Source organism: Lagopus leucura, unplaced genomic scaffold, assembly GCF_019238085.1.
Source record: "Lagopus leucura isolate 7727_CA_CO unplaced genomic scaffold, USGS_WTPT01 Super-Scaffold_100022, whole genome shotgun sequence".
Taxonomy (NCBI): Eukaryota; Metazoa; Chordata; class Aves; order Galliformes; family Phasianidae; genus Lagopus; species Lagopus leucura.
Genome location: NW_024962275.1, coordinates 5,660,098 through 5,673,487, shown reverse-complemented (window position 1 = coordinate 5,673,487; position 13,390 = coordinate 5,660,098). Strand labels below are relative to the sequence as shown.

The window sequence follows — 13,390 nt, the reverse complement described above, 5'->3', positions numbered from 1 at the left end:
CAGCCGGGCCCCATCTCCAGGCACGTCACCCAGAGCTGCATGGCGCAGTGCCGCTCCCAAGTGGCTGCCATTCATGTGGATTACATTCCAGGGAGATGACAAAGCTGTCACCTTTGGGAAGCCCTTATCACTTGGAGAACACATTCAGGGATTGTTCTGGCTGCTCTGTCACTGAGCCTTGGGCTGCTGCTTTCTGGGATAACATTTTCCGTGGCATTTCTGGTGTGAGGTTTGGATCATCTCAGATGCAAGTTAGCTTGTCTCTAGACTGGGTTGGTTCAGCTATTAGAAGGAGGAGAAAAAGAATGAGAAGAGAGGCACAATTGCACATAGTAAAATGTGCTATGGGATTTTTTGATTGACTGATCTCAAAGTTGTCCCATCCTGAGTACAGAAGAGAGAAACAAAACTGATGTATTAGAATTACAGAATCATTTGAGCTGGAAGGGACCCTTAAAGGTCGTCTGGTCCACCTCTCTGCAAAGAATAGGGACACCCACAGCTCCATCAGGTGCTCAGAGCTTCGTCCAGCCTGGCTACCTTCAAAGATGACTGTAAATGATGATAAACATTCTTAGGAGAATCATGATTTCTAGACATGAGTGAGAAAATGAACTAAATCCAAGATAACGTGATAAAAATATAGTGATTAACTGTAGAACTATGAAGCAATTAATTCTTGAATTGCTTCTCCATGGAGAGGAAGCACCGACTGGAGATGGATAGTTCTGCTGGGTGCAATAGGAGAAGCGGAATGAAGGTCAAAGTGGGTTTAATAGAACAAGTGTGTGTAGCTAGGGCACATGATGAGTCATTGGGGTTTGCAGATAGATAAGTGGATTCATGTGGGAGCCTCACTTACACGATGCTGTACTGCTAACAGCTCCCAAGGCGGTGCTGTCCCACACCTTCTGTCCCCCAGCCCAACTCAATGTACCACACTGCATCTTCCTCGTCTGCCAAGAATGTGGGTGGAAGCGTAGATTCACGACTAACCGTGTTGGAACACATCGAGATCAGTTATTTTTACCATTTTTAGGACTACTGCCAGGCTACGCCCTTTTCTCTCCACAGTTACGAGAGCAGTTTAAAATGTCTAGCACAATCCCCAGACATGGTTACAGCAGCCACTGGTGTGCCAGACTGGACTTCCCACTGTCAACTTCATCAGCAGGATGTGGCTGCTTTTCACCAGCATGAGACCACATCGGTCTCTGGGAGCAGGATGGGTTTCTGTTCTTCCTTTGCTCGGATTACACACCACGAGTCTCACTCAATTCAGCGGTAAATCCTCTGTCTTGTATGTCAAGAGCCCGTGTTTTCTCATAATCACATGTTTTAGCACTGGGTAATGGGACCAGATTCTTTCTCTGGTCTTCCCCCCTTTACCAGCCCACTTTTGGTTAAAGCCTTATGATTGCGTTGTGCTTTGGTTTAGGTCTGGAAGAGTCTGCACCAAATTTGGCTGGAGGCACAACGAGTCTCCTAACCAGGAGCTCTTGGTGGGCAGCCCAGCTCCCTACGTTCCAGCTTTCCTCCTGGAAACTCTCCCTGTCAGCTAGGAGTCACCAAACCGTGCCGTTCCTTCCAGCCTAACTCTTTTTAGCCTGCCCCAGGCAATGGCAAAGCACAAATTTCAGCTAACTGCACTGACGTGGGCTATGAGCCAAGCTGCCCTACTCCAAATTTGAATAACAGCTGAATTCCCTCCTCAAATCTAACAGCAGGCAGAATTTATGAACTCTGCTCAGTGCTACCCAGATTATTGCTTATGCATAAGTGCTTTTTAGGAACCCATCTTTTATAGAGACTTTACTGCTCTGGTTTCTGCCACTTGTATTGATTTTCATCCTTATTTAGGACCTGGAAGAATCGAGTTCAAGTGCTTTTGCTACTGCAGGCTTGTACATGAAGCCTCCATCCCACCCAATGAGACCAACAGACAGTGCCATACTTTAGTGGGAAAATGAATTTATTGGAGACCACTTGGTTATAGCACCTGTATGGGTTTTCAAATTACCATTTGATACTCCTTCAGTTTTGTTGAAAATTCACAGCCAGGCTTAAAGGTACGGGGGAATTTCAGGCTGAAAAGTTGGGAGGGAATTAAGAAAGGGACAATGAAAGTATTTGGGTAAAAGATGTCATTTGGAAAGCTGAGCCTCAGCCTTCTGATGGAACAGCTTGTGGAGAGCAGAGCTGCACAGGTTGTGAAACAGCACGGAGCACTCATCAGCTGTCTGTGCCACAAGATACAATAGCTAGACAAAAAAAGCCACTATTTCCTACTAGTGTAGTAAAAATAAAACTCAATAAACATCAGCTCGCTGGTACTCTTCCAAAAGAGGTCAAGAGCTCTGCACTTGGGTGCCAGTTGCATGTTTAATGGCAGTGATCGTCCTTGGACAGCAGACCCTGGAGACCTTGGCCCCACGTCCTCTGAAGTGCCCACTGGGAAGAGCTGAGCTTACTGAGAAAGTGCATGAGCGGCTTTTTGTCCCCCAGCCATCCTCCTCCTAACTGGAGGGACATTACTGTGCTCCTGACGGTGGTGTGAAGCTCACACACAGTCTTGGCAGAACAGAAGCCCTTGGAATTAAGTCTTCAGGTTGTTTCATCTCTCAGGAACGTGTTCAAGAGGACTTAGAATTATTACTACTTCTGCCTGAAAGGTTAACAGAACTTTTGTGCTATATACAATCCTGGGATAAACTATCCTTGGCCGTTTGTTCCAGATAACTCCTTAAATAGCCGTTGGAAAGTATGTAAAGTGCTTTCAAAATGTGATGTAAAAGGAGATGCTGGTGCATGTGTCTAAGGTAGATGCCCTAACGGTGTCATTGCCTTGTAAGAGCTATGCAGAAATACCAATCTAAATGGTATTTATTTTTAAATTGGGTCTTGCCTCCACTCTGCCTGTTTTACCGTCCTGCCATCCATTCTTTCTCCCTCTAAAGACAAAAATCTCTTTTCCTTGTAGGGGAAAAGATTTCATCCTAAATAAATAATGCGCAATTTAAAATTTCCCTTTAGTAACTGCTTCCATCCTCTTTCATTTTTACCCAACAAAGCATCCCCCACCCCCACCCACTTGCACTGCCCTTTGCTCACCTCCTGCCCTTTCTGGGGCTCCTTGCACAGCTTCCCCTCCCCTGACCCCAAGGTATTTCTGTGCCTGGATGGGGGGATATTTAGTGTCACTGAACCATCTCATGGTCATCGGGATGTTGCATTGACAGATAAGTGTTGCCTTCCCGAAGGGTGGGCAGGAGCCGGTGCTGATGAATATTACTGACCCCTCTTGGCTTCATTTTGTGTTTGTTGTGTTTTTTAGGGTCCTCCGGGTCCCCACGGAAACCCTGGTTCACCTGGACCCCCAGGCCTGAAAGTAAGTGTGCACTGATGGGCACGAGGAGCTTTACCTTTGTGTTTCTGATGCTTCCCAGAGGGGCTCTCAGCAGAACAAAGAGTAGCTGAAGGCATTTATCCCCTCCCCTCTGCTTGGACACAGTCAAAGCCTTCTCCTGTGCTTACAGGAGACCCCGCTGTGCACCTCGATTCTCAGCTCTCTCTAATTTCAAACGCTTCCTAATTAGGATCCTGCCTGAGCTATGCCTGCGGCAGGGAGCAAGCTGCTGTGCAGGGAGGAGGGCAGTGGAACCACTCATCCCACCACATCCTCATTTCTTCACTCTATTTCTCACGGATTTCACAGCATCCATCAGCAGCAGGGGCTTAGCAGCACCCACTTCTCTCGCTTCCTCCTCCCTCACCTCCCCTTCCCTCTGCAGAGCTTCTGGGCAGCTGGAACTCTTCCCCATCAGATCCCATGTCTGCCTCCTACATGTCCTCATCTCTCCCATGAGGTCTCCTCTGGGGCCGAAAAGTCATTGAGATTTGAAGGGCAGTGCTTAGCAGAGGTTTGCACAAGCAGGCTGTAGGTGCAAGCAAGAATCCTTTCTTTTTATGATCTCATCAGTAGGCAGGGATATTATGAGCACTATTGATGCTCTGGGAAAAAGATTGTGGAAACTTGGCCCGCTGCCGTTACGCGATTAAAAATTAGGCACTGGAGACCTGCTGGTGAACAGCAGCTGTTTTAAATTCTGCAGTGTAGCTGTATGGCCTGAAAAGTGAGGCTGTAAAAGTTCTATATCTTCAGTGCTCAGCATTTATTCTCCACTGGTGACTTCCAGATCACACTTGCTGAGTTTTACAAGTCAAATCAAAGTCCTTTTTACCTAACTTCTAGTCGTGCAAATTCAGCCTGATCCAATCTGTGCAGCCAAAATGCTTTTCTGTGCTATGGGTGTTTTTTTTAACGTTAGCCCAATTTCAGAAATCATCATATGGCCATAAAGCTGTATTCAGCTGGCTTCTTGTTAGAAATAAAACATTTCTATACGTATTTTTCTCCCATCCAGACTGGCTGCTTAAAAGCCTCTGGTGGATGAATTGCTGTAGCAGTCTGCAGCAGAAATGTGGGGCCACTGGTCTGCACTATGCCACGTAATTTTGCCCTGACACTGTTTGCAGGATTAGGCTGTTCTCCATGATGCTGTGTCACAAGAAGCACTGGGCTTGCAATGGGAGCGGAGAGCTGCAGCTCTGGTGTAACAGAACCAGCTGTAACTCCACTTCTATCAATGAGAGCCTTCTAAGATGTTATTGCAAGACCTTTGCATATGAAGTACTTTTTGTAAGGTTCCCAGAGCTTTGATTTCCCTCATTCCCTTTATTCATTGCTATACCAGTCCCAGAAGCTGGAGTTCACGGAAAATCAAGGTATTTCATGCCCTTACATTTTAAATGCCCTTCACCAGGGTCCACAAATCTGCACCTGGGACCTGCTATCCTCCTAGCATGCCCAGCCCATGGCCAAAGCCTGGCCTGTGCCTGTAGGAAGGGCAACCCCAAGCAGAACCACTGCTGGGTGCCTGCATGGCACTGGAAAAAACAAGCAGCTCAAAAAGGAAGCTGAACTTTCCCAGATAGATAGAGCTTGGAAACAATGACTAACAGCAAGTATTGTCACTGAGGAAGTAACCCAGGGGCATAATTTTTATCAGCTGAATTAACAGAGCACTCATGAGGTCAGACAGTGCATGAGTACAGTGGAGGTGATCCCACACTGAGGATGCCCAGCAGCATCAGGACTGGGAGGTACCCGCCAGCAGGCTGTGTTTTCCAGAGGCATCACAGCAACTGGGTTTGTACCTCTCGTACAGAAGCCTTTGGCCCCAGATGTTAGTGTGTTTTGCTTAGCTGCTCCAGAGGAATCTTCCTCGTTACTGCGGTAGGCAAAGTTGAATTTTCCTTTTAGCGGATGGTTTGGCTGTAGTGCCACTGATGCTTGAAATACTATTAGTGGGATTGCGAAGCGGAGGTGTTTAAATTTCACAGCTGTCGGCTTCTCCCAGATATGGATAAAAACAAAAGAAAGCATTTTCCTTTCCAAGGAAATGTGCTCCATCGGTTGGGATGGGAAGGCTTGTAGGCAGGGGCTGATGGATGAGGTTAGGGTAAATGTCACCGTGTGGCTGCTGCACAGGAGGAGCTGGGCATTCCTCAGCCTCAGCCCTCAACATCAGCCATCTGTCTCACTGGCCCCGATGCACTCTTGTTATTTAATCTTAGGAAAGTGTGATCCCACTGTGGCTGAGCTCCCCACCAGTGTGAGGATCAGAGCAGTGTAAAGCATGGAACACAAGGCACAGACAGCTAACATGATCTGGACCTCACCAGGGAGCAATGTGAGAGGCATCTCACCGAGCCCTTGGGAAGGCTGGTGGAGATGGTGGATGTCTACCTGCAGCATTACAGTAATTTTGCTGAAGCGAGTAGCTGTGATCTCAAGCACCCACAGACAGCTCAGGATGGGAGACTTGCCTGAAAACAGCTGCATGCAAAGCAAGATTGTCTGCATGACTTCATGTAGTGCTTGGAAACCAGGCAGCCTTCATTCAGAAACTCTACAGATTCATCTGCCTTGAGTTGGCAGCGCTCCCTACAGTCCATAGCCAAGCCGTCTCACTCCCCAAGCCTTACAGCTTGTGGTGGATGGTGGGGAGGAGGAGGGGGGGTGCAAGGTGTATCAGATGCAGTGATGCTGCATGGAGAAGCTGCTCAGCTGGCCGTAGCTAGACCTTCATGTTGCTAATGAGATACACCAATTAGCAGATAATAATATTCTTCTGCAAAGTCCAAGTCCTTGAAGTCCTTCCAAGCACTTCCCTTGGCAACCAATACTTATCTCTTCCAAAAGAATCTGGCATACTGCAAATCTCATCCCCTTTTTCCTGCTTCTATCTCTTTTCCCACCTTTCCACCTTTTAAGACTTTAACCTGGGATTTTCCAAGGACTCTCCTGGAATTAGCTGTTGACAAGCTGCTGAAATCCTATCAGAAGATCAGCCTTTGGTTGTACTTTCTCTTGTCACGGCTGTTAAACAGGAAAATAATGCATACTGCCACTTAAGATAAAGTGTGCCTCTTCCTCTGCCAGCCTGAACGCCTCCCAATTGCTCTGGCTGCTGATGGTGTCTAATTAGTGTAACTTTCTCTCCAGTTTCATCTGTTCCCCACAGTTAAAGAAAACAACAGCAGCTAGGAAGTTGTTAAGGATGGTTTATCCACAATAATAGCTTGGTAATTATTTTTGTGATGGTAGTTGTAGGCAAGGAAGAAATCACAGCTGTCTGATCTAATAAGTATCAAAAGTCCTGACATCGCCTTCTTCCAGACATCCTTTTTTAGTCAATTTAATACTGTCAAATGCTATTTAAAACTCAGTGCTTTAGCAGCAGTATTAACTTGTTAAAACCAGCCCTGGCAAAACAGAGCTATTCCTGAGGGCTTTAATGCATTTGAGCTATGGGAAGAAGACACAGGTGAAACCAAATGGTGGGCCTAAGCTGGGGGCTTGATGAAAGCAAGACCACATCTATGAGTCGGGTCTGTGGGTGACGTCATTAATTTAAGTTTCTCATTGCAGGGTCAGAAAGGTGATCCTGGGCTGTCGCCTGGAAAAGCTCGCAGAGGACCAAAGGTGAGGTGGCACTGAGGTCACGTTGTGCTTCAAGCCCTGTGCCTACAAGTGGAGGGGGTCCATGCTGCAGCCATGGGCAGCACAGCTGCTCGTGTAGGCTTGGGACTCTGGATTCAGCACTAAAGTGGGTTAGCTGAGTTAAGGGCCATGTGCTCTGCCAATTCTTCCCAATGAGTGACAAGCCCCGTTTTTGCAGTTTCACAGCTGAGTGAATTTTACAGAGGCCACAAGGCCTCAGAGAGGTCTAGAATGAATAGAAAGGCAATCAGGGCTTCACAGTATCTACCTCAATTAGTTCTATCCGTGGTGGCTGCACAATACTTTATAATTCACATCCAGGATGAGAGGCCTGGTCTTCTTCCTCTCATCATAAGCCTTGCTATAAATGCACCGTTAATAGAAAGCATCAGCCATGAAGAGCTCAGACCCTCCGTTTGAAACCAGATGCCTCAGAGCCCTGTGGGGCTGTGAGCTCAGGGTGACACTCACAAACGTTGAGATGGCTGAGTCTGAAACGACACGTTTAACTTAACAGCACAAGGTGCCTTTGGAAATGTCTGGGGCTGTATCACAATGGCATCACATGGAAACCATCCACCCGCACAATCTGGAACTGTTTTCGTGCAAGCATGCTCATTGCAAGAAGGGGAGAGATCCAGATTGCTTTTAGCTCATGTTAACAAGGCTTTGTTCCTGTTAGCAGTAATAGAAACAAGGAATTTCCAGCAGGAGTTTGGAGTGATGCCTAATTTTCAAGCTAGATACTCCAAGAGTGTTTTCACTAAGCAGGCACGGCACAATGCTGGAATCTTGGAAGGATTTTTTCACTCTAATCAAAGGAGGCCCAAGTGGGCTTGAACTAATGGATCCAATGTTAGCATGCTCACACCAAAGAGCTTCTCACTTCTGTGATGGTTTGGGTACATCAGCTGGAGGTGAGATTTGCAGTACGCCAGATTCTTTTGGAAGAGATAATTATTGGTTGCCAAGGGAAGTGCTTGGAAGGACTTTCCAGAAAGTCACTGACATATCTCTCCCCCCAGCAGCCCACAGAGGTGCAGCTCATGTTCTGTAGGTGAAGTAACTCCACCATCAGAGTCATCTGAACTGAGCTGTGGGCTGAGCCAGTGTGGAGCACAGCCACGGGGTTTGGCAGGAGGTACCTGTTGTTCCAGTTGCATTTAAAAGCTGCATCTTTCCTGCCTTGGCCATTTAAACATCCAACTAAAGGCAAATGAAGCATGTGGCTGAATGAGATCTTTATTTTTTTAAGCATTCATTCTGTTGGTGAAAACTGGACTCCAGCAGCAGCTGTCATTGATTAGCTGGGTCTATTATTTATATCAGCCAGTTAATAGAGGTGGTGTTCAAATATACACTTATCCAGGCAGAGTTGCAATTAGAAATGCCAATAGTTGGGTACTGCTGTAGGCAAAGTAACTCCAGTAACAGTACATTAAGCACAGGGAAAATGTTGCTGAAAACTAATGCAAGTGTCTTGTTTTGTGCAGGGAGATGTGGGTTTACCTGGTCTGACTGGGTTCCCTGGGCCACCTGGTAGAAAGGTAAGCATTTGTCCTTTTCTAGTGAACGAAATCACGATTTTTAATTCAAAATGTCCTCTTGTAACTCTACCACACTGCTGTTTCAACGTTAGCATCACCAGCAATATGCCTACACCTAGAAAAGCACTCACAGGGTTGGAACATGACATCCATCCTCGCATTTATGTTGCAGCAGAGCATGTGCACGTGTTCAAGTGTACAAACCCACATAGCAGCACTCAGCAATCCACACACTGAGTGTGAGAGCATAGCTCTTCTATATCAAGGACGCTTGAGTTGGCCTTCCAGTTCCAGGCTGTGTTGGTAGGTTGGGTTGATTTTCTAGAAGCTATGCAGGTTGTTGTTTGATAGTTGGGCTCACCAGATGTGACTGCCCTCCCCAGGGAGCCGATGCTGACATAGCAAAGCTGAATGGTTAAAACTAGCATCTTGGTTCAAGTACTCCATCAGTAAATGGGTACTCCGTTGGTAAATGAACCGTTGAAGTTGTGCTGCTGTTCCATAGCCCAATTAACTGCATACAAACACCCACTCATGTATGCATTAAGACTCTGGGGAGAGGAAGAAGGTGTGTAGAAGGCTGAAAGAAAACTTCCCTCTCCATGCTCACTGTATGCTTTATATTGGGATGAAATTGGAAGAAGTAGAAGCTAGGGTTGTTTGTTTTCTTCTCTCTTGTGCTTTGAGTGCTGTGTGGAGCTAGGAGCAGTATGGGGATTAATTAGCGTTCTTTTGCAGTCACAAACTCTAACAAACGCAGTGCAAAGAGTATCATTTTCCTGATATAACAGCTCATAAAGCAAAACCTTGTGGTTGCAATCAGCAAAACAATGTCAGGAGAGCAAGGTCCCATGGTGGGAAAAAGTGGAGACGGAATAGGAGATTGAACCAACATTCCTGAGTCTAGCACATGGCCTTCACATTTGATTTTGGCTCCCCCAGGACAGGGCAGAGGCAGGGATATGCTTCTGTTTCTCTCTGTAATGAGCAAGTTGGATGCTGAATTTTTTCCTTTGGTGCAGCTTAAAAAAACACCTCCCAGTAGCTCTAGCCTGGCAGTGGTTTTGGTGTAACCTGGCTTTTATTAGCATCCTGCATTAAGAAAAAAATTACAGCTGTTGGAGAAATGTTTGGAAAAAATCTTTTTTTATCTGGATTCCCTGCTGGCATCCTCCCAGTGAAAATATGCTGGTGTTTGGCTGAAAATAGGCAACACAACTTGGCTACCAGCAAGCAGGAACGCCTTGGAAATGGACGGCCCTCCTGCTCACTGCATGGAAGGGCAGTTCTGAGGGCTTTGATCTGAAAAGTCTCTGTAGAATCTTTCAAAGAGGCAGAAGAAAGAAAACACTTTTCTCACTACATAAAATACACGTCTCAGTAGGATGAGCTGGAGTCACAACCAAGCGGCAGATGGTTTTGGGCAGTGGGACTTGCAGCGCGGAGCCGGCCCTCTGGATGCAAACCTTTTGCTCCTTGTAGGGCTGGAGAGTCTGATCTGCCACGCAGATGCATCTCAGCATCATGCTGCATTGTTGCCATCGGCCACAAGGGCTGCGCAGAGCCCATGGCTGCAGCAAAGCGCCAGACTGTGTGGGACAGCAGCAGGGAGAGAGAGGGTATGGCTAATGGGGTGGATGATGGGCTGGTGGTTGGGCTTGGTGGTCTTAGAGGTCTTTTCTGACCGTAAGGATTCTGTGATTCTTAGAAGCTTTGCTGAAGTCATCTGGGGACTAAAGGCAGAGCTGGGAGGTGCTCAGTGCTTGCAAACACATCCTGTCATGCAGATCTCATTCCCTGCCCTCTTCACTCCTTATTTCCTATCGGAGTGCAGGATGGCCCTTTATAGCTGGGAGAGCGTGGATTATAAATATCATCACAGATGAGCACATCTTTCACTGGAGTGCAATTTCCTTTCTGAATCACAGTCCTTTGTGTCGAACACCCTGTAATCATCAGGAAGTGTTTGGATAAAGGAGCAAACGCTGTTGTTTTCATACCCTCTGCCCTGTCATTTTAGTGCTATTTGAAGAGGATTAACAGGTAAATGCTTTCACATTCCTGCCAACTTTAGCTTATACAAGCTTTTCTGTTTTCTCCTCATTATAATTAACCCGAGACAAAAATAACTGCAGTATACTGTGAAAAAAACCACACATTCAGAGCACTATAAATAGCAAGGAGTGTATTTAATATGATGCAGCAGCAGTAGAGTACGTACCTAACTAGAGTGCAATTCATTTGCCATTGCAGAGAGAGTAATGCAGTGCTTGGAGCTGACATGAGCTCAGGGGATGCTCAGAGTGAGGGAATACCAGAGCCAGGGAGCAGATCAGCAAGGTGGGATCTCAAGGGCCAGGTTCCCATCTCCAGCAGATCCCACCTTGCTGGTCCTGCTCCAGGAGCTGCTGACAAAAACATGCAAACAGCACTCAGAGAAAAGGCCATTCGGAGGTCCAGAGAAGGGACAGCCAGTAGCCCAATGGTCCTCAGGTTAACCAGTGCTTTCTTGGGGGAGTGCAGCTCCATCAGAAGGAGAAGCCGTGATCCTCAGCGAGGTCGAGCAGGGGAGAATGGGTGAAAAGGGAATCGACATTTTTCCAGGCCAAAATGTCTGAAATAACAAGTGAGGAGGAATGCAAAGGGGAGTGGGTAGTAGCCAGGATGGCTGAGAACATTGCATACCTCTGCCAGCAAAGGCTTAGGCTGCAGGTCTAGAATAGCCCAGGGGAAGAATAAAAAAGCAGTTAAGCAGAGGTGTGGAGCTGGGAGCAGAAACAGCCCTGGGTTCATCTGGTGAGGGAAACAGGAGGCCAAGAGCTGACCAAGCCAGAGCCTGGTCAAGGCTTCCAGACATGGGGTGCTCCCAGTGTGTGCGGGATGCTGCGGGCTGGGATGGGGAGAGCAGCAAAGAGCAATTGCAACCCACTGTGAAAGCATTTGGGTTTGTTGGTTCTGGTGGGTTTTTGTTGTTTTTTTTTTTTCTGTAGTATTTGTGCAAGGATTGTTTTGTGTTGATTTTCTCTCTCCATTTGATTCAAGTTTAACGTTCTGCCTTGTTTTAATCTCTCTAGTAGCCCAGCTAATCACCTCTGTAACTGAATGCAATCATAGAATGGGTTGGGTTGGAAGAGACCTTTAGAAGCCATCTGGTCCCACTCCCTGCAGTGAACAGGGACACCCACAGCCCCACCAGGTGCTCAGACACCCATCCAGCTCTGGCCTTGGGTGTCTCTAGAGCTGGGGCATCCCCCACCTCTCTGACCCTATCCCAGTGCCTCACCACTCCTACTGTAATCTCTTCATCTGCTCTGACTCCACCTGATGGAAATGAGTTTTAAATAGCTGAAGCAACAGATTCAGGGAAAGAGCCTGACGTGCCTGCCATGTGCAGAGTTTCCTTGGTGTTTGGAAAGAGACTGTAGGTAGACCCTGGGGAAAGAGGACTCCAAATACACGCTGATCAGTCTGCAGCTGAACAGGCTGCCTTTGTTCTGCGTTAAAAAAAAAAATACAGAAAAACCAAAGCAGATTTATGAAAGACCTGTGAGAGTGATTTGAAGCCTGCAACACCTGCCTGCTAGCACGTTGCATAAAGGAACTCCAATTTGGAAGAGAACGAGTTAAGAGGCAGCTTGCTCACCATTTTAGGTAGCTCCATAAGGAAGGGCTCTGGATCTTGTCACACCTTATAATAATTAGATTAGAAAAGCTGGAAGTGAGACAAGTTCGAGCTGGAAACCAAACTGAAGCTTCCTGTGATAGTAAATGGTTTTGCTGGTGTTTCCTGTGGCATTTCCAGTTTTAAAACAAAAGTGAGGGTTTTCTCCAAAATGCAAGAGACCCGTGATGTGTAGGGCTTGGAGCAAGGATGGCTGGGTGAAACGGTACAGAAATGATCAGTGCTTTCACCATGGCCTTCAGATCTACAGCTGAGATGCAGGCTTTTCTGAAGGCAAACATCTCTGCACCTGCCCAAACCCTCTGCCCTATAAGCCTGTGGTTTCCTAAGGATTAAGGGGAACAGTGTGGGTTACAAACCTGAGTGTAGCTGCAGCCCTCTGACTGTGGATGGAGCAAGTCCTTGCTGAGCAGCCTCCAGCACAGCCTGAGAACATCAGCAAGATTTGGGCAGTGCGTGGTAAAAGCTTGCGGTGGTGTGGTCCCATTCCAGACCCAAAGAACTGCCTCTTCCCTGAACATCAGTCCTACTTGCAAAGAGAACTTCAGACCAAAACCATTCTTTTTTTTCTTATTCATCTTTTCTACCCTATTTCAACAGGGATACAAAGGCTACCCTGGACCACCAGGTCACCCTGGAGACCAGGTGAGTCTTCCCAGCTCCCAGCCCTGATCCTACAGAGAGGGATGGGATGACTGTCGCTGCTTTGGGTGCTGTACAACATCAGTGGGAGCAGGGAGCTCCGTGCACACATGGGAGGCAGAGCACATCAGTCTGCATGTCGGTGGGAGGAGGCTGCCTCGGGGTTTCTAAATTTAATTTCTAATTTTTATTGCTCAACCATGTTAGGTCTGTGTGGTGGAAAAAATACCAGCTTACCCTGCTCCCCCTTCCTTCTCTTACATTAATTTCAGCTGGAGTTTACTAGCTGCATCGGATTAAGTACTAACATGTAATTCCCTCCCAGAGCCCATTCCCCACTCCCCCTTCCCCCCTTTATTTGGTTAGGTCTGATGTTTGCAGTTCAGGGGAAAAAAAAAAAGGGCAATGAATAGCAGGCCCTGTTAGCAATGATGTTAAAGGATATTATACATG

At 47.0% G+C, this 13,390-nt stretch overlaps 1 protein-coding gene across 2 annotated transcripts in view; it reads left to right on the top strand.

The window, feature by feature from the left end:
* The window catches only part of LOC122184131 (collagen alpha-1(XXVII) chain-like), a 127,920-nt gene that overhangs the window by 25,142 nt on the left and 89,388 nt on the right, over window positions 1-13,390 (top strand). For both annotated transcript variants that reach the window (XM_042878785.1, XM_042878786.1), the window contains exons 6-9: window positions 3,335-3,388; window positions 6,995-7,048; window positions 8,560-8,613; window positions 12,896-12,940. In XM_042878785.1, the coding sequence (XP_042734719.1) occupies window positions 3,335-3,388; window positions 6,995-7,048; window positions 8,560-8,613; window positions 12,896-12,940 (207 nt within the window). The remainder of the gene's footprint in view (window positions 1-3,334; window positions 3,389-6,994; window positions 7,049-8,559; window positions 8,614-12,895; window positions 12,941-13,390) is intronic.